Source organism: Notamacropus eugenii, chromosome 2 (genome assembly GCF_028372415.1).
Source record: "Notamacropus eugenii isolate mMacEug1 chromosome 2, mMacEug1.pri_v2, whole genome shotgun sequence".
Lineage (NCBI taxonomy): Eukaryota > Metazoa > Chordata > Mammalia > Diprotodontia > Macropodidae > Notamacropus > Notamacropus eugenii.
This window is the reverse complement of record NC_092873.1, coordinates 92,425,618-92,451,821: the sequence shown is the minus strand read 5'-3', so window position 1 is coordinate 92,451,821 and position 26,204 is coordinate 92,425,618. Positions and strand designations below refer to the sequence as shown.

At 45.8% G+C, this 26,204-nt stretch overlaps 2 protein-coding genes and 1 long non-coding RNA gene across 10 annotated transcripts in view; 1 reads left to right on the top strand and 2 right to left on the bottom strand.

The window, feature by feature from the left end:
• Window positions 1–1,427: 1,427 nt before the first annotated feature.
• Window positions 1,428–4,873, bottom strand: RPL10A (ribosomal protein L10a). Its single transcript, XM_072641862.1, has 6 exons — window positions 4,639–4,873; window positions 3,926–4,000; window positions 3,566–3,646; window positions 3,065–3,213; window positions 2,359–2,531; window positions 1,428–1,635 (listed from the first exon to the last, which is right to left on the bottom strand). Exons 1-6 carry the CDS (start codon window positions 4,641–4,643, stop codon window positions 1,465–1,467), a joined length of 654 nt encoding a protein of 217 aa, XP_072497963.1. The 5' UTR covers window positions 4,644–4,873; the 3' UTR covers window positions 1,428–1,464.
• Window positions 4,874–10,405: 5,532 nt separating this feature from the next.
• FANCE (FA complementation group E) lies at window positions 10,406–23,034 on the bottom strand. 4 transcript variants are annotated; one of them, XR_011974194.1, is made up of 10 exons: window positions 22,542–23,034; window positions 17,243–17,831; window positions 16,528–16,572; window positions 16,118–16,177; window positions 15,704–15,847; window positions 15,294–15,417; window positions 14,892–14,970; window positions 13,316–13,398; window positions 12,147–12,272; window positions 10,406–11,873 (listed from the first exon to the last, which is right to left on the bottom strand). XR_011974194.1 is itself a non-coding variant. In XM_072641847.1 (10 exons), exons 1-10 carry the CDS (start codon window positions 22,817–22,819, stop codon window positions 11,772–11,774), a joined length of 1,614 nt encoding a protein of 537 aa, XP_072497948.1. In that variant the 5' UTR covers window positions 22,820–23,032; the 3' UTR covers window positions 10,406–11,771. The 4 variants fall into 4 exon arrangements, 3 of the variants coding, with proteins under 3 accessions (XP_072497948.1, XP_072497950.1, XP_072497949.1); XM_072641847.1 differs by having other exon boundaries at window positions 13,316–13,382; window positions 22,542–23,032; XM_072641849.1 differs by lacking the exon at window positions 22,542–23,034 and adding an exon at window positions 21,786–21,858 and having other exon boundaries at window positions 13,316–13,382.
• LOC140526001 (uncharacterized) overlaps window positions 22,349–26,204 on the top strand; it is a 31,922-nt gene continuing 28,066 nt past the window's right edge. The window contains exons 1-2 of one of the 5 annotated variants that reach the window (XR_011974198.1): window positions 22,349–22,438; window positions 23,558–25,938. This is a non-coding gene — a long non-coding RNA (uncharacterized lncRNA). Of the gene's footprint in view, window positions 22,439–23,317; window positions 25,939–26,204 lie in introns of those variants that run through there. The other 4 variants (XR_011974199.1, XR_011974196.1, XR_011974197.1 and 1 more) reach the window with 4 other exon arrangements.

Sequence of the window (26,204 nt, the reverse complement as noted above, 5' to 3'; positions counted from 1 at the left end):
GTAAGAATATCCCCTAAGCCAGTGCATGTCACTAACTCATCTAGGATCATGGGAAGAGCTGCTCAGGAAGTCTGACGTTAAGGGACTTGCCCAGAGTCACAAAGCCAAGCATTTGAATCTGCTATCTCCTAGCTTGGACATCAGCTCCATAGAGCAGTCTCTTTGGCCAATTCAGTCCCATTACAACTCTATCTAGTGCACCCTCACTTTCAATGTGTACAAAAGGGACTTAATATTTAACTGAAAAATAGAACAATGGACTCAGTCAGGTGCTGGGTTCAGAATCTGTCCCTGCTAGTTAATTAGTTGCTCAGCCTTGGCTATGTCCTTCACCTATCACTTCCGTCTGAGAGGTTGAAGTTCACATGACATGACTGTACAAATGCTTTATTTGTAGAGTAAAACTAAATGGAAAATGGTTGAATCAAAACACCAAAGTAATGGGTACATTACTGTACTGAAAATGCTAAAACACAAAACCCACAAGGATAGAAGGAACTAAACAACCATGCAGAAAGTAGAAACCTTTGACCATAAAAGCAAGAGCATAGCATTTTTATAAGCATAAGGGCATGATTATAAAGGGAACATGCTAGTTATTTTCAAATTTGTTAAGGCATCATGGGTCAAACCAATGACCTAGATATTTTGGCAGCTTCATGAGGTTTGGATTCGAAAGAAAACTTGACATCAAATAATTTGGAAGCTAATCCTTTGGAGAAATAAAGATGACTTGATTGGTGGTACAAAGGGGACAAGGTTTAAGAGACAGCTAAGGAAAACTGAAGTTTTAAGATTTCTTTGGGGATTTTATTCCTTGTTTGAAAAGGCTTTAAGTTTACGTAGCTGGCCCTTAACTTTCCTAATCTAGCACTTATTAAACAAAGGCCAAAGTCCATTTTTTTCAGTCACTTTCTGGCTCTTGTGATTACCGGTAGTCATTTTAAATAGATAGAATTGAGGACTGTAATGACCTTATTTTCCACCCCCCATCTCTCTCTCCAAGCTCTGCAGGGAGCGTGCCATGATCACTGTCCATATAGCAAGTCTTATGTTAAAGTGACTGGAATTACCCCTTTAAACTTAACAAGTCCCAAATATACCTGAGGCACTGTATTGCCTGTTGGCAGTGTCACGTACAGATCATCACCTACTGTATTTGTTGGGTAAGGACTCATACAAGACAATAATTATGTGGATTATGATCCTGAGTTACATGACCCTCCACCCAATTCATGAGAAGACAAAAGGGATCAGCAATGGAAGGGGTCCTTAGGTCACTCTATTCCTTCTCCAGCCACGTCTGGAACAAAGGATGGCAAGATAGCTTGCATGGCCAACATTTCCACCCTGACTTGATGCCCTTGTAGTCCACTATCCTATATTATACCCCTACAACTGTACCCTTAGAATACAGGACACATTCATTAGCAGCTTCCGCCATTTTATTACCACCATGTTGATTTAATACAGTCGCTGGGGCTTGCCCATGGTGCTTTTGATGTACAATGCCCTCACATTTTGCCAATTTTTCTTCAGCAGAGAAACCAGGAAATTGACAGCCAAATGGATGTTGTAGACAAGCTCATCATCTGTCATCTTCACATGGCCAACAGCCACTGCCAGACACAGCACCTAAGGCAGAGAATCAGGGTCAGTTGGTGATGTCAGTGAATCAGATTGAACTATTGGGGGAGAATCATAGATGATACACAAACACAAGAGGGTCCTGATTACTTGAAACTCAAGAATCAAGGCTGGTCCCAAACTCTACAAGCGTGTCTATGGAGAAGGGGAAGCATCAATCTAACTTATAGTTCCCACTAGCTGTTTATAATAGCTGGTGTGTGGCCTGTAGCACCAGTCAAGTCATGCCACTACCCTATTCTGGCCTGGGCTTCTAAAGCACCCACTCCCATCCTAATGAGCTGGGCTTTGCTCCAGCCTATCCTTCCATGCCAATTCTACTATATGTAGCCAGGCCCCCACCCCTACATCCCCAGCACTCTACACTCCAAATCACACTCCCAACTGGAGGACTCTATTCATGACTTTAGGATGGAATACTCCCTCTTCAAATCCCTAGCTTCCTTCCTGGCTCAGGGAACTCTTTCAACAAGTTTAATAATCAACACTCCAAAAATCCCTTTGGCCATATATCTGCTCCTTTGAAAATGCACCCCTCCCCCATTCATGGAAAGGCAAGCTCCTGGATGGGCATTGTCTTTTGTCACCTAGCAGGTATTTAAATGAAGGTACCCATCCACCCACCTAGTTTCTCAGACCTTTATTTCTGAAGAAGAGCAAACATCACTCCTGACCCAACTAGCATGGCAGCTGCTACAACTTCCCCCTCACCTTCTTCATCTGGAACTTGATAGTAGATTTAACCTCATCAACTTTTGCCACCATATTCTCATTGTGGGTGAGTAGAGATGGAAACTTTCCGGCTTTGTTCAGACCAGGGCCCAGGATTCGAGGGATTTGCTTGATCAAGGACTCAGAGGCCAAAAAGGCATCATACTTTTTAGCTATTGAAAAAGTTAAGGTTTTTGGATAAACATCAGTCCAGGAGCACATGGTTCTAGTCCCCACAAAAGGGCTACTGATCTCATAGCTAGGTTACAATGGAGACAAGGCTAACAACAAGCACAGACCAACCAACCTGCCCAAGCAAGGAGCACATTTAATCCACCCAAGGACAGAACCCTTGCCCAAGATTTTTCCAAGGTAATGCATTCTCAGGGCTGAAACAATAAGGGTGCCCCTGGTTTCCTAAAAATTCACTTTGAATATATGTAAAAACTTGGTCTCAGACACTTGGCAATTAACAGCACTGCTAAGTACTAAATGGTGGCAGCACCATTTAATATCAAGACTCAAATTTAGGTCTCCTAATTCTACTTTTAATACTTTACAATGCATCATGTAATCTACATTTTACAGGTATAGCCATACCTAAGAAAACACAACAGCATCAGATAAAAACCTCCCCCCAATATTGTCCTCATTCTTCCCTCTTCCAGACCATCCTTGAAATCCCAAATATGTCTGTTTTACACACCCAGCTTCTTGACCAATTTCTTGTTTTTATTCAACTTCTTCAGGGCCTCGATATCCATGTGGGGGATTTCTACAGCCTTGGCCTCATCGCAGTGCTGCTGGTCTCCCAGTACACACACAGAAAATTTAGGACGGGGTGTGGATTTGAGCCTGAAAGGGATAGAAGGATAGATCATGGGTAACCCTAAGCCTTAAGAAACAGAGGGAGAAGCCTGGGACCACGGCCAAAGAAGCCTTACCCAGATCCCGAATTCACATCCACCAGCAGCTAGTCTGGCTTCTCAAACTAGCCGGCGGGTTTGGCCAAGGCCTCCCCTCGCCTCCCCTCATGTTTTAAGACCCAGGGTAGGGGTCCGTTCAGCCTCACCTGCCTGGAGCAGGGGGTCTGAACTACCCTGGCACATCAGTGCTGCACATGACTCCCCCTCCTATTCAATCACTGAAAAACTGAGGGGGAGACAGGGACAGACTGAGGGCTGGGTGGAGTCAAAACGGTGCCAACCTGACGGTGCCAGAGAAACGTTTGTCCTTTTGGGGGTCATAGTTCTTCAGACTGATCTGCAGCTCCACAGTTTCCAAAAACCTTAAAAGATGTGAACAAAAAAATTAGATTAGCGCTTCTACCCGTCACAGAAAGCAGAATAATGACGGGTAATATTAACACTCTTTATGAGTCAGGCACCGTAGAACGACCTCACTGGATCTTCCCAACCTTGGGAGGTCTATGCTATCACTACTAGCCGCTCCCAAACTGGGGCAATGAGGCTAAGGGACCTGCGCAGTGACCCCGCTCTCAAGCGTCTGAGGCTGGACACTGCCCGCTGCCCGCTGCCCCCGCCCGGCCCGACACAAGGGTACTTACTTTCTCCGTTTGCGCTGGGTTCCATGCAGGACCTCCCGCACCGCTTCATAGAGCGTGTCCCGAGAGACTTTGCTGCTGCAGGGCCAAGCAGAAGGGGGGTTAGCTGAGGATGACGTCACCGCACGCCCCCGTCATCAGGGCACAAGACCTTATTACTGGGCACGCCAGTATGGCCGGGGCTACTGACACGTAACAAGACGGCACCGAAGAGCTCCGCTATTTAAATACAAAAGCGGCTGCACAAGCGAGCCAGCCGGCACCCGGGAAGGAGGAAAGCTCCTGATACAACGAGGATGGGGGGGCGGGGCTGGAGGGTCAGGCTGGGGAGAAACCTTAGGGGTCCCGTTTAAGCCCCCCGAGTTTGGCCGCTCCGGCCCGGGAAGGGTCCGGCGGCCTTGCCACGTGGACGCCGCTCCCCGCCGGGCGGAAGAGGCGCGGGGCCCCGGGGACGCTTCATCCCCGGGCCGCGCTCCATAGCCAGGGCTCGGCCTTCACGCGCGCTGGCCGCCGCGGCGCTGCGGGAGTCTAAGGCGCACAGGCCTCAGGCCCTAACAGGTCACCGGGCCTGGGCAGCAGGTGGAAATGGTCAGCGGGAAGGACGGACTGCATCTCCCCGGGTCCCCTCGTGGGCGTCCCGGGTAAAGTTCAGCTATCTGGGGGCTGGATGGACGCGGATGGAACTACAGCCTAGCAGCTGGCAGGACGCGACTTACCTCATGGCTGACTACTGGTCACAAGCCGGGAAAAGAACAAAAATCTCGTTACCGGAGTTCAAGTATTATCTCAGATCTCGCGAGATCCACCTCTAGATATTTTTTTTTTTTTTAGTTGTACCCGCGACGAAGAGGGAGGGGGGAGGAGCAAGGAGGAAGATGATGCGCATGCGTATTGTGGACATCTTGTCTTCACCCCCCCCCCTCACCTCTCCCTCTCCCTCTCCCTCTCCCTCTCCCCCTTCCCCTCCCCTTCCCCTCTCCCCTCTTCTCCCTCCTCTCCTCTCTCCCTCTCCCCCTCCCTCCCTCCTCTCCTCTCCTCTCTCTCTTCTCCCTCCTCTCCTCTCCTCTCTCTCTTCTCCCTCCTCTCCTCTCTTTCTCTCTCTCCCTCTCTCTCTCTCTCTCCCTCTCTCTCTCTCTCTCCCTCTCTCTCCCCCTCTTTCCCTCTCTCTTCCCCTCTCTCTCCCTCTCTCTCCCCCTCTTTCCCTCTCTCTTCCCCTCTCTCTCCCTCTCTCTCCCCCTCTTTCCCTCTCTCTTCCCCTCTCTCTCCCTCTCTTCTCCCTCCTCTCCTTCTCTCTCTCTCCTTCTCTCTCCCTCTCTCTCTCCCTCTCGCTCCCTCTCTCTCTCCCTCTCTCTTCCTCTCTCTCTCTCCCTCTCTCTCTCTCTCCCCCCCTCTCTCCCTCCCCCCCCCTCTCCCCCTGTCTGTCCCCCCCTCTCTCCCCCCTCTCTCTCCCTCTCTCTCCTCTCTCTCCTCTCTCCTCTCTCCTCCCTCCTCTCCCTCCTCTCTCTCTCTTCTCCTCTCTCTTCTCTGTCTCTCTCTCTGTCTGTGTCTCTCCCCCTCCCCCACCCTTTGCTGGTCCCCTTCTCTTTCTGCTGTGAAGGGGCAGGCACCAGCTGCAGGTGGAATGGGACCATACCCCAACCCTGATTCTATGGAGGGTGTTAACTGGGAGAGTTTGGAGAAATAAATGCAAGGAGAGCATGGAAAACAACGTTAAGAGATGTTAGAACTCTGGTTAATATCGTGCCCGGTCTTGAGTACCAACCTCCCCCCTACCCACACCCCAGCCTCAGGGTACAAAAATGGTAGACTTCTCGGTTGGAATGGAGGCAAGTGTTTTCTGACACGTCCAACGTGCTGATTTGTTTTGCACTGCACTGTTAGTTACAAAGGAAGGTTCTGTAGGGGATTACGGAGGAGTTGGTGGGACAAGACAATTTTTAAAAGCATCTATAAAATATTTTTAGAAAGAAAGAAAATGCCTGGAAGCAGAGGCTGTAAAGAGATTTCTGACTGGAGTTATAAATATCTAAAGAGACAATTTGGGTTTGGGAAGACATAGGAACTGATGCAAAGTGAAGTAAGCAGAACCAGATCACTGAACATCATAATGACAATAGTGTATGATGATCAACTGTGAATGACTTTGCTATTCTCAGCAATGCGATGATCCCAGACAATTCTGAAGGACCCATGATGAAAAGTGCTATCCACCTCCAGAGAAAGAACTGATGGAGTCTGAATGTAGATTAAAGCATACTTTTTTTCACTTTATTTTTCTTTTCTTTTGCAATATGAAAATGGTTCACATGATCTCACCTGTATAATTGATGAAACAATTCTTGGGGAGAGAGAGAATTCTGAACTGAAAAATTTTAAAAGTGAATGTCAAAGATAAATGATTAAAGCATATATGTATATATAAATGTATATTTAAGTTTAATCTCCATAAACACTTTTTGAAGTCTAGGATAACCAACAATAAATCGAGCTCTGATTTGGAGAAAGAGAAAGTGCCAGTGTGGGTATAGTAGTAGGGCTGCTCAGGGAACCAGGAACATTCCATTTAGACTGGTAGGATTTAGAACTGGAGGGGCCTTAGAGATCAGCTAGCTCAGGGGTTCTTAACCTTTGTTTTGGTCATGGACCACTCTGACTCTCTGGGGAAGCTAAAGGACCCCTTCTCAGAATGTTTTCAAATGGGTAAAATTTAAAAGGGAAAATTTAAAATTTAAAAGGAAACCAATTATGTGAGAAGTTATCAATATATATATATGTGTGTGTGTGTGTGTGTGTATGTATATATGTGAAGTTTCGAGACTAAGAACCCTTGATCTTGTCTCATCTCACCATTTCAGAGCTGAGGAAACTAAAAAGTCCAGAGAGAAGTGAGTGAACGCAGGTCACACAAGTGATAAATTGCCAAGGTCCTTCAATCCAAATTCAGCCTCTTCTTACTATAATCATGTAGCCTCTCACTTTGGGTCATTCCTTCACCCTGATCCTATCATCCTCAAGATTCTGGGATCAGCCCCTACTCCAGAACACGGGGCCAGGGCTAACCACTATATATAATTCACTCACCCAGTGATGAAGTATAGTAGTGTAGGCACAGAGTGGGTTCAAATTATGTATCTATCCAAATTCTGTTGTCCTAATAAGATCACTGTTATGTGAATACAATTGAAATTTTGCCTTTTTGGTTTAGTCATTCACTTAGAAAAGCAGAGGGGTTTGGATAAGCAGAATTTGTTTAGAGATAAGGACAGGGGGAATGTACGTCTAAGAGAAACCCATTCAAAATAAATCAATAACGGAAGGGAGGAAAAGACCTGATAAAAATCCCTTGTCTTAGTATTCAAGAGAATGCAAAATACTCAGTTGAATGAACATTTATTAAATGCCTATTTGTGTGCCGAGTGCCACTGGTGGTAGGCAATGGGGGGAAAATATAAAACTCAAGAATGTTCCTGGCTAGCAAAGCCTAACGGTCTGATTCAGAGATGGAAAGTCAACAGAAGAAATTATTCTAGCCAACATTAACGATCTAAATGAGACTGCTTGCTAACAAAAGGGTTTTTTTTCCAGGAAGCTTAGAACCTTCAGCAGTTTATGCTAAAGCAAGAACCCTTCCTAACTCCTAACATTATTACCATTTATGTTTTGTGATTTGTCCTTCTTTCTCCAAAAGGACCATGATATCAGGAAGGTTATGCCATGACTTGCAAGTGAATTGGATTTAAGTGAGGGAGGGCTATGCAAAGTCACCAGGATCTCTTTCTCCTCCAGAGCCATCTGGGTCCTGTGGCCAAATGTAGATCAGGACAACTGGAAATGACTCAGCCCCATTTATGTAGCATGTTAAGAAAGAATGATTGGATCAATGAACTGGAACTCAAAGCAGTCTTAGAGGCCATCTTGGGCAACCCTGTCATTTTTCAGAGGAAAATGAGCCTCCAAAAAGTTAAATGACTTGTCTAGTCACTGAGATAGTATGTCATAGGATCAGAAATGGCGCTGGGACTCAAACATGGCGGTCATCTCCAAGTCTCCAGTCAGACTCCAAGACTGGAACTCTATTCCCTATATCATACTAATAGCTAAAGGATAGAAAGAAATGTGAAAAGTCATCACACAGAAAGCAGTCGATGTCCAGCTCTAGATGAGTCAAGGTTCTTCTCCCCAGGTTGGGGAAGCTCAGGGACAGTGGGCAAGGAGGAGGCAGACAGATACTAGTGTTGCTCAGGCAGTATGTCAAAGAGAAATTCATTCCTACAGCACTTTGTGAAGCACTTTCCACATAATGAACAAGTACAGGGTTTCCCAAAAGTCTTAGTACAGTTAAAACTTTTGAACACTCTGTACTGTTCTCTCCATTTTTATGGCTTCTTATTTTATAGATTTATTGATAACTTTTATTCTGATGCAACAGATACTTTCCAAGCAAACCCATTTATATATTTCCTGACAAACTGACAAAAAGGTTAGTTATCCTTTAACTTTGGCATTATGGTACTAAAGTCGACTGGAGTTTTATCTTTCCATGCTGTTACTATTTGCACTATTGTGTCACCCCCACATTGTTTATCAAAATTGGGAGGGTAATACACATTACTCTCACATCACAGATGGCTTTCAAATGTCTGCTAGATATACGTTTAGCTTACACTCTGAGCTGAGTGAAAGCTTACACTTTAGATTCTGGAATCCAAGGCCATCTACAACTTAGCTACAATTTACTATTTCTACCCTTACCTAATTTTTCTTGTTGCTCAGTTGTTTCAGACTCTGAGTGACCCTATTTAGGGCTTTCTTGGCAAACATACTGGAGTAGTTTGCCATTTCCTTTCCAGATCATTTTACAAATGAGGAAACTGAGGTGAAGTGACTTGCCCAGGGTCACACAGTTAGTAAGTATCTGAGGCCAGATTTGAACTTGGGAAGATAAGTCTTCCTAACTCCATGCCTGACATTCTATCCACTTTGCCCCTCACTGCCCCAGCCTTACCTAATACCGTATCTCTCCTTCATGTTCTCTATAGTCAAAACAAACTCAGTCCTCTCCTCTTGCCATCTCCCGTTTCTACACCTTTATTCAAACTGTCCTCCCCCATGCCCAGGACAGTGTCCTACTCTGTCTGCTCCCCTCCCACCTACCTCCACACAGCTGGTGTATCCCTGTTCAAAGGTCTTGTAAACATTTCAAGTAGGTCTTTCTCTAGTAGTAATTGATGAATAAAATGTTTTTAAAGTTTGCAAAGTGACATCTCACCACCTTGGGAGGTAGGTACTATAGATAATTTGCATTTGACAGGTGAGAAAACAGGCTCAAAACCATTGGGACTTGGCTGTAGTAACACAGCTAATAAGGCAGGATGGACTTCATCTCACTTTCCATCATCTCACATTAATTTGTGCACATCTACCTGTTCACTTTATTATAAGCTTCTTGGCTTATGCCTGTCAGATACAGCTTTGGATCCCCAATGGCTAACTGCATCCACTGTACAAGTAGTCAGTTACTAATTCCTGAGCTGAATGAAAGTATTTCAGGTAGCCAAGAGTTCCCACCCACCCTCACTCCCCTAAACAAAGAGGTAACTAGCTAGGGAAGAGTTGGGTAGAACAAAAAGGGTATGCAGCAGTAGCATGGGCACTGGAAGCTAGAAGCTGGTGTACGTCTTAAACACACAGGTAATAGCAATGTCCAGCCCGGTTCAGATCAATGACTTTTTCATTTTGTTTGGCAGGGCAAAAAAATCTCAGAGCCCACTTGCTGCTGTAAAAAACAATACACTTCACCAAAGTTAATGGACAGATTGCTGTTTTAGATGAGACACTAATGTTTCCTATTCAGTATCATATCCAGGGAATTAATAACTTAAGCCAGAAACTGTAATTATGATAGTTTTCTAAACTTTTAACATGTCAATTTTTATAATCACAAGCAACTTGAACTCAAGAAGCCCTCTTTCCATCCCTAAAATGCTCTACAGATGGTACTTTGAAAATCACAGGGTTATATATTGTAAGAGGCAACTGGATGGTACAGTGGATAGAGTGGCAGCCCTGGTATCAGGAAGACTCATCTTCCCTCTGAGTTCAAGCCTGGCCTCAGACACTTACTAGCCATGTGACCGTGGGCAAGTCACTTAACTCTGTTTGCCTTGGTCTCTTCATCTGTAAAATGAGCTGGAAAAGGAAATGGCAAATTACTCAAGTGTCTTTGCCAAGAAAGCCCCAAATGAGGTCACAGAGTTAGACACAACTGAAAAACAACAAAAATAAATTGTAAAGAATGAAATATGTATTTTGGGACATGGATAATGTGTAACTTTTACTTGACTATTTATTGCAAGGATTTAGTTCTCCCTAGATTTTAAATTGGGGAGAAATTGGGAGATAGGCTAGCAACAGTATCAGTTACAAAAGAAGGTCATTGATGCATTCTATTTCAAATCCCTAGAAGTTCAGGAGGAAACAAGGTAGTTTTGAAATATACTGAATTTATTATATATGTATAGAAAGAAAACAAATTGTAAGAGAGTCATGGTTTCAAGGACAATCTTCATTATCTAATCTACTCTGTCTGTAGCAGAGGCAACAGACATGTGGCCTGTGGGCTGCCTGTGGCCCACAACATTCCAGATTCAAATGTAATGGAGAAATATTTAATAAAACAAACAAAAATACAATAAAACAAGTCAACATGAAGCCTGCAGGGTTTAGTGGGCCCCATTTCTGCGAGTTTGACACTACTGATACATGGAGAGGAACATTCTATTTGGTGTTTGGTAAGTTCAGAATAAAAAAAAAGTAAGAAATTATTGGGCACGCAAGAGACACAGTTCAGGTCTCTGGTCCAATCCGTCCTTCCCCTCCCTACTTTCCATACCAGTTATCCTGGATTCATAAGGTCAGACATATACCCTAAGAAGTCAGTGATAAGAAGAAAGGCCTCTCATACACGAAAATAATTATATTTGTATTACTTGTCATAATAGCAAAGAACTAGGAACAAAGTAGGTGCCAAACTGTGGTTCATGTGCTGAATACCGAGGATGGGAAGAGCTGCGTGAGCTGGTGCAGGGTAAAGTTAAACAGGGCCAAGAAAACAACACATAAAACAACTACAGCCATGTTGACGGAAACAGAAACAACAAAACAAGAGAAATCAAACGCGTGAAACTAAAATGACCAAGCTCGCCTCCAAAGAAGGGATGAGAAGGGCACCTCCCTCTCTTCTTTACAGAAACAGGGTGCTAGGGGTGTGGAAAACCACAGGTAATGTTGGACTGGATGTATTGGCCAGTTTCACTGAACTGGTTCTTTTCCTCTGTCATTCTGTGTTAAAAGGGATGTCTCTCAGGGAGGGAAAGAAAAGAGGCATACATGGGGAAATGTAGGTGATGTTTAAAAAAAAGATAATAAAGTTTAAGAATTAAGTAAAAAACTTTTTTAAATCAACAATCTTGAGCCTCTGCTTGGGACTCTTTCCCCCAAGGCTTCAGCACAACTGACAGCCAGGGAACTCTACGGTGGCAGGCAGACATCCTGGGGTAGCCATGTGCTTAGTTCAGACTTGGCAGAAGCAGCCCTAACTTCTCCCCTCCACACAGCTGTAAGTTAGTCTCCAACTCATTCCTATTTCTTCCTTCTTCCTTCTCCATCCTCCTGGTTCCATCGTTTGTGCTGGAGAAGAGGGTCAGAGCTGACCTGTCAGCATTCTGGAGCAGCCACTGGGATGAGCAGTCAAACCGGTCTGGATGTTCTTTCTCTTCTAGAGAGCTAGCAGTGAAGGCAGATTAAGGCTGAGGTAGATATTCTTTAGAACACTAGTGGGGGAGCTACCTTAAGTGGTCAAACGTCTCAGTGCAGCCTGCAGAGGTTTTTTCAGGAAGGTGGTGTTGAACTCCATTGCAGAAGCAAGGCAGACTTTGTGGGCCTCTGTGATCTTGGAGGCAAGAAGAAGGGCAGTTCAGGACTGGTTAAATCCATCCCTCCTCTCCCTACCTCCCATATCAAATATCCTAGATTCATAAGAACAGGAGAAAGATAGTCTTGGGTTAGGGAGAAGGAAGGCTGAGAAGCCATCCCTAAGTAACCTAGCTTCACTCTCATCAAAAGTGGGGAAATGAGGCATGGCCAGGTTTACCCAACTGCCTAAACAGTAGGAGTTCCTGACTCAAACCTCCCCTCCTGGCCCCAACCCAAACAGAAACCTCACCTGATCTTGGTACTTTGTCACAACCGTCAGGACCAGCTTGGCATAGCCCACAGAATCAGCAGCAGCAGGGCCTTCATGAGACAGCTTTTGCACTAAGACAGTGAAGTTCTCTGGGGACAGGTCCACCTGTGTGTTTGCGGAGGGAGAGAAGGGGGGGCATGGGGAGGTGAGAGGTGGAGGTGGGGCACTTTCTGATGACACATGCTCCCCTCCTTCCTGTGGTGCAGTGAAACGAGCATATCTGGGGGGGTCAGAGGACCTGAGTTAGAATTCTGGTCCTTCTTCTACTTAGTAACTGAATGACCTTGGATTATTTACTTCATCCCAGAGTCTCAGTTTCTTCCTCAGTAAAATGAGAGTGACAATACTTGTGCCATCTATCTAACAAGGCTGTTGTGAAGATCAAGTGAGATGAATGGATGGGAAGCACTTTTTAAATGAAAAGCACCACATAAACAGGGACCATTACTGCTGCTGCCAACCAGACCCTGAGGAGAAGTTGTGCCCTGCATCAAAGGGAAAAAAATAACTATTGCCACCACAAAAACAGAAGCCTGAAGCAGGGACTGTGCTCAGAGCTTGTCAGGAGTTAGAAAGAAAACCTGCAAGGCCTGTGTCAGGGAAAAAAGAAGGCCTTTCTAGTTCTCTCTACTGCTCATGCCTGCCCCCCAAAATTACCTTCCATCTACTTCTATATATATCATGTATGTACAGAGTTACTTACACGTTTCTTCTCTTATTTGAATTCAAGCTCCCTGAAGGCAGGGATGCATTTTTGTCTTTCTATGAAACTATGGAGAATAACTGTAAAGCCCTCAGCACAGTACCTGGTGTGTTACGTGACTATAAACACAGGTTTCCTTTCCCTCTATTTCCCTAGCACTTGGTATAATGCCTACCTAGCACGTGGCAAGCTCTTATAGAAGTCTGTTGACTGACTATTCCTGACTCTCCAGTCAGGCAGTGTGGCATACTAGAAATGAGATTTGGAGTAGAAGACCTGGGACCAAATCCCAATTTGGTCACTTACTATGTATGTAAGTCATCTAATCTCTCTGGTTCCCAATTTACTCCTCTGTAAAATGAGGGGGTTGGGCTCAAGCACTTCCAAGGTCCTTTCTAGCTCTAAGTCTATGATCCTACAATTACTAATGGTCTGGAACCTTTACCTGCCGCCCAAGAAGGGACTGCATCACTGTGAAGGTCTCCTCTCTCCAGGGTAACTCCAAGATCTGTCTGCAGAGGAGAGGTCCTAGGTAAGGGGGAGAGGAAGGAGGAGAGAGAACAACTCTTCCCCCCCACCTCCTGGCCCACCATGGTCTTCCCACCCACCAAAAGCAGAGTCTGAGGGGCCGGAAGAAGAGGCAAATGAAGGGGAAGCAAGAAAAGTCCTTCAACCCTCAGTCAGCACGTCAAGAACTTGTATTGAGTGAGCCTGTTGCAGACTCCTGAACTCAGGCATGTTCCTACTCTCTAGGAACTTAGACCCGAGCTGACTACATAGAACATACAGTGGAGGAGACAGATCACTGGATCTGGCATCAGGAGACATGGCTTCTAACCTGACCTGCGCTACTTAATAGCTTATGTGACTCTGGGTCATTCATTCCTCTGGGCTTCCATTCTTTTATCTGTAAAAGGAGGGGGATAGCCTAGATGAGGCTGCAACTCTGTATTCTAGGAGCCTGGGACCAGTATAGAGCTGGGTGCTTTTCCTGTGTCTTCAGGAGTGCCTGCATCTCTGTGAGAGTCTCCTAAGTGATACAGGAACACTGACAAAAACCTACAAATGGTTCCACATGAAGGTAGAGAAAGTAAATAAGAAAAGTGCTGAGGACATAGAATGTGGGACAAGGACTTAGGAAAGGGAGCAGAGGAGGTAAAATAAAAGACTTCCTGTTGAAGATGAGCCTGCCCTGATGATGCCAATGGAAACCAGTCTTCAACAAGCACCTTCTTTTTGCTAGGGCACAGATTTTGAAGGCCAAGTCTCTACCATTACACTGTTGAAAAGTAAGAGTTCTAGGCCTTTTAAAATTTGTTTGTAAAATGGTGTATACAAGGACACTCTATGTACTTCAGGAAAACCAACAGAGATTTGTACTTAGAAATATATTTGCATATTATTAGACTCCTCACATTGGAAGCTGACATTATTTAAATATTCAGTGTTAACAGACATGCTATCTATGACAAATTGCAGTTGGTAAAAAAGAATTTAAAAATATTACATAAGACAAATGAAAAATAGCAACGTACATTATTCAATACGTAAAGCAGGAAGCAAAAAACCCCTTAATTCTTTCTGCATTTACAATCAGTATTGTACAATGTTCACCATATCTTGCATCCACCCGCTAAACGCTATTCTGTACAATTTAGCACTCATGTCAGCTTACAGCACTATCATACTTAATGCTACGTGGTTCTCTAATTTTTCATGTATGCACACATCTTATCTCTCATACTTGACTGTAAGCCCCTCTGAGGACAGAGGCGACATTTTCTACTTCCCCTCCTCATTCCCTTTCAGGTGGAGGGCTAGTGCTCGATGCACACGTGACTGCCTGAGCCAGGCCCCATCATTTCTCTGGACCTTGGTTTCCTTATATTAGAATGAGAGGGTTGGAACAGAAAACCTCTTAAGATCTATTCTGGTTCTAGATGCACTGCTGACCCTGTCCCAGAGTCCCGAGTGCCATCTGCCCTCAGGTAAGGAGAGACAGGGGAAGAAAGCATGCTTACTTTAACACTAGTGCCAGTAAGTCCACCTCCAGAGAGTCCACCTCCAGCAGGCAACAGAGAAGCTCGGTCTGTGTGGGGCCTGGGGTGGAGAAAGAAAAAAGGGGTTTGGACCTTGGTGACAATGAAGGAACTGAGGAGAAGAGGATCCTCCCTGGGCAGTCCTGGTAAGGCCACGACAAAAGGCGGAGGGGAGGGCAGGAGACATAAACATTGAGGTTTAATCAGTGAAGTAAATGGGGCTTGCTGACCCACTAATCTCCCCCTGCCACCCCTCTTTTTGAGTGAGAGATAGTTCATGGGCTAGACCTGATGTGAAAGGATACAGAAGATGTCCCAATCTGCCAGGGCTTAGAATCCTATTTGTGCACAAGGATGGAGCTACCCTGAGACGGGTTGACCAACCTGAGCCTGTGGCCTGTAATGCTGGAATCACGAGGCCTCTGCAGATAGGGTGAGGATACCTGGCACCAAATGCAGTGATGGCAGCTCTCAACAGACGAGAGGCTGAAGCTGTCAAGGAGAGAACCTGGGAGGAAGTAGAGGCATGGGAAGAAATAAGACTGGGCATATTTAGAGAAACTCCACATACAGCACCTATCTTTAAGTTCCTTTCATGAGGGGAAGGTGGTTGTTGAGGGACCCAAGCCAGGGTAGGAGGCTGTGGAAGCAGGAAGTCAGGCAAACAAAACCATCCTTCCTTCTTGATTAAGTAGGAGAAAGCAATCCCACCAGTCATCACCTCCCACTATGTGCCAAATCTCTCCCTGCAAAGCCCCAAATTTCTCCAAATACCCTAAGTCCCTTGCACATACCTGTTCAAGAAAAAGACTCCTTGCAAGTATGGTGGCATTGCTGCAGCTGAGGTCTGGAGAGAGTGCCAGAAGCCGGTTGCAGAACCGCAGGAGGGCCGTGTCTGAGAGCCGGGAGAGTGGCAGTTGTAAGCAGAGGTTCTCTAACTGGGACAGCGGGAAGCCAGAAGACAGAGAGCTGTTAGATAGGAGATTGGCCCAAGGCTCACTTACAACCTCATCCCATCATCTGACAGGGCAAGACTGAGAGAATCATCCACTCCCACCTAGTGAATCAGAAGCAAAGGACCCAGGAGTAACTCCAAGGGCTTTCCAATTCTTCCACAACAGATGAGGAAACTGAGGTCTGGAAAGAAGCAGTCACCAGAGGAGAGAGGGAGACAGACAAGCCTTGAATTCCAAGGCTCTCCTCCTCACCTGACTAGGGCTGCACTCATGGAGAAACTGCAGCTCCAGGGGCGGGGCTCCCTCTAGGCCCTAGGGAAAAATTACAGAACTATAGAATGTGAGTGCAGAAGAGATTGCACAAATAATTCATTCGAATCCCTCATCTGACAGAGGAAGAGATCATCAGAGGGGAAGTATCTTGCCTGATCACAAAGTTAGTTAGTGCTGAATTCAGTTCTCCTTGATTCTTGGTTCAGGGCTCCTTCCATTCAAGTGGCTATCTTCAGAATTTTATACTTCTTGTACAATTTATCTATAATTCTTATATACATCTTCAGCTGTCTCTCCCAGGACTTCATGCCTTTGCTTAATCTGATGTGTAGTTTCAGGAGTCCAATGGCCATGAGAGCAAAGGGATGGGGAAGGTATCCAACACTCACCTTCCATTCAGTTTCCAGCAGCTCCAGCATTCGGGGCACCTGGTCCTGAGGAAGGGAGGACAGTCATAGTTGAGTCTCATCTGTTCCTACCTCCCTTCCTTGGGCACCCCCCAGATCAAGCTCCAAGTCCCCCAGAGACTGCCTTTTTTCCACCAACTACTGAATATGCATGCTTGGGAGAGGCCCTGCACCAGTGAGAACAGAGAAGAACAATGAAAAGAGAACAAATCAAGAAACAATGATCTTTTGAGAGAGGTCATGACATTTTAATTTGAAAACTGTAAGAAAATACCCTAAAGCCTATGAAGTAAAGGATGTGCAAACGGGCCTACGATTCTCCTGTCTCAACTACCTGAATGTTGTACTAGGCAGGTATCTTGTGGAAACTCCTGACCCCCAGGCTTTTATAACGGAGAGCAGACCTGAATGATGCCCTGGGCAGGCATAAACACACATAGTGAGAACATTTTAGAGTCAAATGAGTTAGAATCAAATCCTAGGTCTGCTAGGACTTCTGACTTTATGCAGGTCACTTAATCACTCAGGACCTCAGTTTCTTTATAGGTAAAAATGACCTAGATGACCTCTGACAACCCTTCCAGTGTGGGTCCCAGGCATCTCTCATTTCTCCTGGCCTTCTCTAACCCATTTGCCCCTAGCCTCCTGCAACTCACCCATTCCCACAATCAACATCTGAAGCCCCCAAACCTAGCACCTTGATGGCTTTGGGTAACTCCAGAACCTCAGCCAGCTTCTCCTGCTGTCTGTCATTAGCACTGCCGCTTGCTGCTTCCAGGATGGGCTGGTGGCAGCTGCCCTCAGTTCTTTGGGGTGACTCCTGTCCATCTGTGGCCCTTTCCTGGAGCTGCTGCTCTTCTCCTTTCTCTCCTTTCCCTTCCAGGGATCGCAGTCTCTTAGGGAGTGTTTGTTGCTCAGAGCTCTCAGGCTCTGCTTCAGCCTCCTTCTTGCGTTTGCCAGGACGTTGAGTGCCCATGTCCTCAGTCTCCCTGAGGTCCAAAGGATAGCTTGGCTTCAATCCTCTGCCTACATGTCCACAAAGGCTTTGGAGCCGTTCCCGACAACCTGGTGTCAGTGGGGAGGTCTCCTTGATCATCTCATCCGTAGTCAGTTCCCTCTGAAGCAACTCCCCCAGGGCCCAAAGCCAGGCGTCCAGGTTAGGGTCACGCTTGGTTGCCTGGAGTACAAGGAGGAGTCCACTCTTGGGAAGCTCAGTACGTACAGCTAACAGCAAGGACAAGAGGTTCCTTTGGCACATCTGGGGCAACTGCAGCAGCAGTGGCTTCCTAGGCAGCAGAGGGAAGAGGAGGCAGTGAGGGCATCACACTGAACAAGGGATCAGAACAGGGGGTAGATGGTAGTGTGAGTACAAGAAGACCAGTGGGCCAAGGTGCCTGGAAAGCAGAACCTACAGAAATCACTATAAACAGAGAAGAGGAAGGAATAAGATTCATTCAACTACCATTCAACAAAGATTTATTGAACATACCATGATGTTCAAGGTAGCAAGAGGGATAGAAAGAATTCTGATTAGTGTCCCTGCCCCTTCCCCCTCAAGGAGGCCCAATTTACCATCTAATGAGGAGATTATGAATACATCATTATAACACAGGTAATAAGCTGTCCCATTCACAAATAGGTTGTGCTCTAAAAGTCTGTCTGAATGTTGGTTATCTAGAACCCAGAACACATATTCCTAAAGAATTATAAATAATAAAGCATTGTAAATGGTAGATTCCTTGGTTGGCCCACTGAGGACCATAGGGGAGTAGAGCTACATATAGGATAAGCCTGAATTCTAGGAGTAGGGGGCCAAGTTAGGGAAGAAAAAGAGCAAGAGACTTTCCTGTCCCTTTTCAGGGTTACTTGAAATCGCCCTACAGAAGGCACACATTTCTTACGCGTGCACTATGTGCCAGGCACTATTGTAGGAGCAAATACAAAGCACAAGTACAAAGAAAAAAACAATCCATTCAGGGAAGGTATTTATATTCTTATGGGGGAGACAAGTTCATCTATATCTACAGTATAACTATAAAATGAATAAATCCAAGATCTTTGGTCTTCTTCCATCTCCTTTTGCACCCCATCACCATTCTAGTCCTACATCTTCTCTCCCAGCTCCAAGGCCTGGCCTTCTATTCTTTATTTCATTCAGGCCTACCAAAGCACTGGATGGCATAATTATTCTATTTTCCTTCCCACCTAAATATAGTCTTGGAAACTAATTATGTGACCCCTGAGCAAGTCATTTAACGTGTTTGTCTCAGTTTCCTCAATTATAAAATGGGAATAACAATAATGATAGAAGCTACTCATAAGGGTGGTCGTGAAGATCAAAAGTCTATTCATAAAGTGCTTAGACAGTACCTAGTATATTTTTGTTATTTGTCTTTCATTTTCTAAAAGGACCAATGACTTGCCCATGAATTGGATTTAAATGAGGCAGAGTTGCACAAAGTAGTCAGCCTCTCTCTTTCCAAGTCATCAATGCCCAGAGGCAAGACAGAAGTCAGGATGACTGGTGACGGACGGCCCCAGATGCAGTAGATGACCTTGGTGGCTCTGATCTGACCAAACTGTAAGCACAACAGTGTCTGCTTCAGCTGCTTTCATGGCTGTTGGGCAAATTGTTCTCATCTACTCATTCCATCAGAGAAAGACTTTACATGCTTGGGGTAGACACTCCCCTAACTCACCTATGGGTGTGTGACCCATTGGTTACTCTCAAGCTGAGGTAGACCATCTGCTGAGATGGTTTTATCAGGGGGTGGCCACTGCTCATGCTACAGCTTCTTGGAGCCTGAGAACTGAGTGCCAGGTGGACACCAAAGGTAGATGAGCAGCCCTAAAAAGGGCTCGAAAGCACTCACACCAGAGGTCCTCCTTGAAAATACATATACTTATACACTCCTCCTCCTCCTCTGAGTTCTGCTGATGTGAAAAGGAAAGCAATCTGATTAAAACTTACTAGCATTAATGTACGAATGACTGAGAACCCCTAGCTAGCTTAAAAGTTTGTATTTTTTTCCCTTTCACTCCATCTCCTTGTGTACATTTAGAAAGAAGACTTCTACCAGTCCTTGGGTTGTGACTGTTGCTGTAGCGGTCTTTCCCAGCTGTATTTGCTCCTCCTACATTTCTGTTGTATTGGGTATTTAAGAAGCAAATAAGCTTTCCAGTTCTGTTTTTTTTTCTTAAAATGTTTCACATTCTTCTTTATTATTGAATTCCTTCTTTTGTCCTTTAGGGTTAGGCTCACATTTGCAACACAGGTCACCCTGGGCTGCGTTCTAAGCTCCACTGCTCTTCAGAACACATTATTCCATTCCCTCTTCCTTCTTCTCAAGGGTACAAAATAGTCTTGCATTATTTAAATGTCTTTTCCTTTGTATTTGAAGGTCTTTCTCTTGATGGCTTGAAGAACTTGTTTCTGAACTGAACTGTCAGATTTAACCACTATGTGTCTTAAGAGTTTGCAGCCTTAGGTTTTTTCCTGTAAAATCTTTCTATCCGAATTTCATTTTCTATGTTAAGAAGTTCTGGGCAGTTCTGTTCTAATACTTCTTTCATTATGCTGTAGAGATTTTTTTGTCCTGATGGAAGACCTATCCTTAGATTGTCTCTATGCATTCATTCAAGAATCAATATATTTTGCTTGTACAGTAAGCATATTTTATCGTAATGCTCTTGTTTTTTGTTTCTCTTCTAGTCCTTCACTTGTGTGTGTGCACTTGTTTCTTTGGTGAGGCTTGTCATTGCAGATTCAAGTTTTTCTATTCTCATTACTTTTGCTGTTCAGGACATAAATTCTGCTCTTGTAACTCTCTTTTCTCTTTCAAACCATTTGGGAACAGCGTGTCGTGGCTCTCAAGGAACTCATGGTCCAATGGGAGAGATGACGTTCAAACCATCACGTTGTTGTTCAGCTGCTGTTCCATTGTGTCTGACTCTTCGTCACCTCATTTGGGTTTTCTTGGCAAAGATACCGGAGTGATATGAACTCAGGAAGATGAGTCTTCCTAATTCCATGCCCCAGCACTCTATCCACTGTACCACCTGACTGCCCCACAAACAATGACATACATATATAAATTTGTACAATTGAAACAAATAAACAACAACAAATAAATTCTAGTTGTTTAGTCATTCTCTGTTGGGTCCAACTCTCTGTGACTCCATTTGGGGTTTTCCTGGCAAAGATACTGGTGTGCCATTTCCTTCTTTAGCTCATTTTACAGATGAGAAAAGGGAGGCAAACAGAGCTAAGTGATCTGCCCAGGATCATACAAAGAGTGTCTGAGGCCAGATATGAACTTACGAAAATGAGTCTTCCTGACACCAGGCCTGTCACTTTATTCCCTGTGTCACCTAACTGCCCTGGTTAGAGATCAGTGAAAATGAAGACGTAATTTTTTTTCCTTATCCAAGTTCACAGAGCCCCTGAAATCTATGAAATGAATTTAGCCTCATGTACCCCAGGTTCAGAACTTCTGGTTTAGAAAATGTTTTGTACTCCTTTTCCTTTAACATTGTATCATGCTTATCCATGACCAAGTCCTAAATCCTTAAGGACAGAGGCAGTTTTATAGTCTTTGTATCTCAAACCTCTAGCACAGAGATTTGCATAGTAGAGGTGCTTAATAAGCAGGCATGCCCTTGGGTTTTCTTCCAGGACCTTTCCTTTTCCAACTTTATGCTCAGTCTTCTCTGGAGAGTTTATCAGCTTCTGTGGGTTCAATGATCATCTCTAAGAAGTCAGATGCAAGACTGATCCCACTGTCACCAATGTGTGGAAATTCAACATGCAGAAAACAGGACTCATCATCTTCTCCCTTTCCCAACCCTCTCCACTGGATTATAGAATAACAGATTTGGATCTGGAAGGTAATTCTGACATTATTTAGTCCAACTCCTCTCTTTTTACATATAAGGAAACTGTGGTCCAGAGAGGTTTAATGACTTGCCCAAGTTAACACAGATTGGAAGTGGCCAAACTCAGGCCCTCTGACTCCAAATCTAGATCTCTTTGCACTATATCAAATAAATGAAACATCCCTAAGAACTCAATACTTCCCTATTTCTGTCAAAGATGATCTGTATAATCACCTAGATTTGAAATATCAAAATCTGGAAGTCATGTTTCTCACCTTCTCTATCCAATCAGTTGCCAAATTCCAGCTGCAGGTACACACACCCCACCTTAAAAAGCTTCACTGACTCTAGAATAAAACACAAACCTCTCTGTTTGGCATTTAAAGCCCTTCACAATCTGGCTCCAATCCATCATCCGTCTTTAGAGACTGAGTTCACATCATCCTTCTTCATACACTCCACCTTCCAACTGATCTGCTTCTCATTTCTCCCACGGGATATACCACCTGCAGTCTCCTTGTTTTTGGACAGGTTTTCCCCTATTCCTGGAACGCTCTACCTCTGAGAATCCCCAGCTCCCTACAGAGGAAGACCTTCTGGGTCGTGCCACCCCAGAGGGACTTGGCACGCATTCTGCACTTCTTGGAATGTGTGGTTTCCATGCAGTAAGGAGAATGCCCGTTCTTTGAGGTCAGGGGTTTCATCTGTACCACCTGAGCACCCTAAAAACGGGGCCTCAAATGCTTGTTAGACTTCACTGAATTTGCTGAGAATATACAGTGACGTCCAGAGATACCGCCTGGAGAGGCAGGGGTTTTTTCACCTTTCGCTGCATACACCTCCAGCTTTTAGCGCAGCGCCTAGCGCACGGGGAGCGCTGAACATATGCTTGTTCACTTATTGATTAGAGGAAGCATCGAGGAAAGAGCGCAAGCGGAGCTGGGCCCCGAGTGATCTGGCTGGGATAACCGGACCTTTCTGCACAACCTCTCCCCCTCCCCGCCCCCCAGGGGGGAGCGTAAGTACCAGCCCCTCCCCCACCTGACGGAGGAAGGGGGCGCTGGCTGGGAGCCCGGCCCCGCCCTAGGGTCGGAGCAGGGGGAGGGGGCCGCCCTACTTACAGCTCCAGGCGGCGGTCGGGCCCCTCGAGCACGGGCTCGTCTCGGCTCAGCGCCTCCAGGAAGGGGCCCCAGCAGAAGGGCCTCTCGGAGCCCGCAGCCCGGAGCCTGTGCAGGGCCCGCAGCGCCCCCAGGACCCCTCCGGGTCCGGACTGCAGCAGCTGCAGCAGAAGCAGGGCTGGGGGCTCCAGCCGGGCCCGCCACCGCGCCGCCCACCCCTCCGCCGGCCCAGCGGGGTCGGCCTCAGGCCAGGCTGGCTGCCCGCGGGGCTGAGAGGCCATGGTGCGGGAGAAAAAAGCTCTATCTCCAGAATCAGCACGACCCTGAGGTCAGGGTTCAAGGGTCAGCACCTCCCACTTCTCGGGTCACTAGGCTCCGAAGCCGCTCGAGCGGGAAGCCGGCTTTATCGGCCTCAGGGCATTGGGCAGGGGAGGAGAAGGCGGGAGTGCCAATCCCAAATCATTTCCGGCCTCCTGGGCCCGCCATCTCCAAATAACGCAGGAAGGGGCGGGACTCGAAGGGAGTGGGGTGGGGCTATTACGCATGCGTGGCTCGCAGGCCAGGGTGGTGAGCCGAGATCTGCGTAAGTGGGCGGGACCTACAGGTAAGCCGAAACTCGCGACCAGTAGGCGAAGCACCGGAGTAAGGGGCGGGGCCGTAAGGACTAGGGGCGGTGTCCTGATGGAGATCAGGGATGCAGGGCGGGGATCCGAGAAGTCAATGGGGGCGGAGCCTCGTGGAGGAGCGGGGAGCCTAGGGGGTGGGGCCAGCGCTGGCGGGAGTGGGTTGGGGGCGGGGCCCCACGGCTCTCTCCGCCCACTGGCGGAGTCTAGTTGGAGGCGGGGCTTTCTGTTCTGTTCCGTGCTCCTCCGCAGGAGAGAAGACGTAATGAGTTAGACTAGGTTTTAAGGGGAGGCCGACAGATGGTCAAAGGAGGGAATTTCAGAGATCAGAAATTTGGAGGTGGAATAGCTATGGGTGATGATGAAATCTAACGTCTGCTCTCTATACAAATTTAGGGACCATCCGTTCCAACCCCTTCATTGTACAGATGAGGAAACTGAGGCACAGAGAAGTTTCAGCTGCTAAATGTCGGGCAGGATTTGAACCTAGGGCTTCCGGACACTTTGAGCCCAGCTCTCCTCTCACTACAACGCTGAGCCATTCGTGGTCATGGGCTTTGAAGAGGTCGATGAGCCAGGACACAGGGTGAAGGAGGTCCCCAAGTGTGAAAGGAAGGGGTTGGAGGAGAACGGGGAGTGAGCCAGATGCCCAAACTCCTTACTGGAGGGAGAGGAACCCACTGCATGGTGGTGCAGGGCTGAGTGGACCCCTAGAAAAGTCTCCGCTGATGGCCACCAACCCGCTGGCAAAGACTGTGCCAGTGCCTCCTGTCTGTGCTGCAGAACATGAAGAGATTCCTAGGGGCCCAGTGTAATCAAGAGCCAGGTCTTTAAAAATCCAAGATGGAAAGAATGAAAAGTTCGAGGAAGAAGAGAAGTTTGTGGATGATAAAGCCAGGGTAGTCTCAGTGGAAAAGGGAGACTACAGGAGTAGAGGGATAAGATGTATGGAGATGAGAACGCAGGGAGAGATGACACTGAAATGTCAGGAAACCCTAGGTTCAACTCCTGCCTGACATTTAGTAGCTTACACCTCCCTATGCCTCAGTTTCCTCATCTGTATAATGAAGTGTATAGAGAGCATACATTAGCTGGCTTGGGTGGGGAATGGATGTGAACTTACTGGTCATAAGTCTAGGGGAAAATGTCATTTGGTCAAGATCTTTATCTTGCAAAGTCTTCTGAGCAGACTGTAGCATCTTTGTAGCTACATCCCAGGATGATGGGAAACGAGAGACACACCTAGAAGTACCATGTACTGGACTGGCCATTAGGCCCAAAGGCTGGAAGCTTGGTCTGTTTGAGTACCAGCATGGTATGAGAAGTTCCAGGCAGGGTGACGCTAGGCCTTTGAGGCCCCATCCGGTAGTTCTATCATATGAAGCTTTAGGAGAATCACTAGAATGGAAGTCATACAAGTCTTCTTTTAACTCTATCTGTGCCTTTGATACAGTTTTCTTTGTGTTGTTGTTCAGTTGTGTCCAACTCTTTGTGACTGTATTTGGATGGTTTTCTTGGCAAAGATACTGGAGTTTGCCATATCCTCCTCCAGCTCACAGATGAGGAAAATGAGGCAAATAGTGTTTCCCTCCCCACCCAGGGTCCAAGAAAGTTTTCTACAAGTGGTTTTCAGTAGAGAGAGAGAGAATATTGCAGGGTGTAGAAGCGGCAGGGCCATAGTTAGCGGTGCCTGATTAAGCTCTTAACATTAAACAAAGGAAATTGGGGGGAGTACAAGGAAGGTGTAAGCTAATATTTATTATGTATTATTTATTTTTTATTTTATATTATTATATTTCATATTTATATTATCATTATATATCATATGTATATTGTTAATTTATTACAGTAAATAATTATCTTGTCATGCTTTAGTATTTACATCTTATTTATTCTACCTTTGATGTACAAATGAAGTTGTTAACGATAGTTTAAATTTTGAAGGTAAATTTTTAAAAAGAGGAGGAGGAAAGACAGTTAACAAACATTTGAGGAAATGAAACAGACTTCCCAGATTTTCTGATATTTTCCTCTAGTTTTAGTTCTTATGAGCTGGTGAAGAGAATTTGTGTACCTTTCTTTACCTGCTGCCCTGCCTCCCCACCAAAGGTCAATTGTCATTCTCCTCAGTACTCACCCAAGGTAGAGCTGGAAGTTGCTTCTCTAGCAGCCACTTCTACCTGAAGGAAAAGTTCTCTGTACTGTTAGGGAAGGGACACAGACTAACTTCTTCCTGGTTTACTCTAGGGCTTTCTCTAGTAATATGTCCTGTCAGCCTTGGAGATGAGCTGGTCTTGGCTCTGGTGGATCCTCAGGGAGTGCTGAGAGGGAACAACTTCTCCCCCATTCATAGGCCCTCTGAGCTGTGAAAACAGAGGAGTCCTATTTTGCTTCTGCTTGAGCATCCTATATGGTGCCTTCTCACTTTCTTAAGCCAAGTATTTCACTGGGGTCCAAGAAATATTTAAAAGCTCAGAGGAAGGCCTCCACTGTATGTTAGATCCTCTGTTGGAATGACACAGAAAAGAATTTTAGAGGATGAGGAACATGAATAGATAAAAATCTGCAGTGGAAGGAGTAGCCATTGCAATGTTAGGTGTGGACATACAACACACACACACTCTCTCTTTCTCTTTCTGTCTCTCAGCTGCTGATACATTACTGCCTACTGATGTCCCACAAAAAGGAGGCTGCCCTAAACCCTTCTTTACTCCATGTTACAGATCCAGAATTAGATTGTAATTCGGTCACACTTCTGGCTTCCCAGAAACCCATAGGTACGTCATCCACTGTGGACACTCCTCACTTGATACAACAGAGGTTTTCTGGAACAGTTTTGTGGAAGTCTCACCCATTTTTTCTCTGGGCAAAGAGTCTCTCAAGGCATGTGATTTAGCCAAGATCATACAGTGGCAGAACCAGAACGCAGACCCAGGGGTCTTCCTCCTGACTGCCCCAGTTCCTCGCTCATTTCACTGGACCTCATAGTGCCTTTCCTTTTTCTTTCAAGGCAGTCACGGTTAAGTGACTTGCTCAGGGCATC

Coding starts and splice junctions, on each gene's coding strand:
- RPL10A (XM_072641862.1), bottom strand. Junction 3,647..3,925: donor ACCCAGCGCAAACGGAGAAA/GTAAGTACCCTT, acceptor ACATCTTTTAAG/GTTTTTGGAAACTGTGGAGC. Junction 2,532..3,064: donor GAAATTGGTCAAGAAGCTGG/GTGTGTAAAACA, acceptor CTTTTTCAATAG/CTAAAAAGTATGATGCCTTT.
- FANCE (XM_072641847.1), bottom strand. CDS start 22,819: ATGGCCTCTCAGCCCCGCGGGCAGCCAGCCTGGCCTGAGGCCGACCCC. Junction 14,971..15,293: donor ATTACAGGCCACAGGCTCAG/GTTGGTCAACCC, acceptor TCTCCACCCCAG/GCCCCACACAGACCGAGCTT. Junction 13,383..14,891: donor TTACTGGCACTAGTGTTAAA/GTAAGCATGCTT, acceptor TCTCCTCTGCAG/ACAGATCTTGGAGTTACCCT.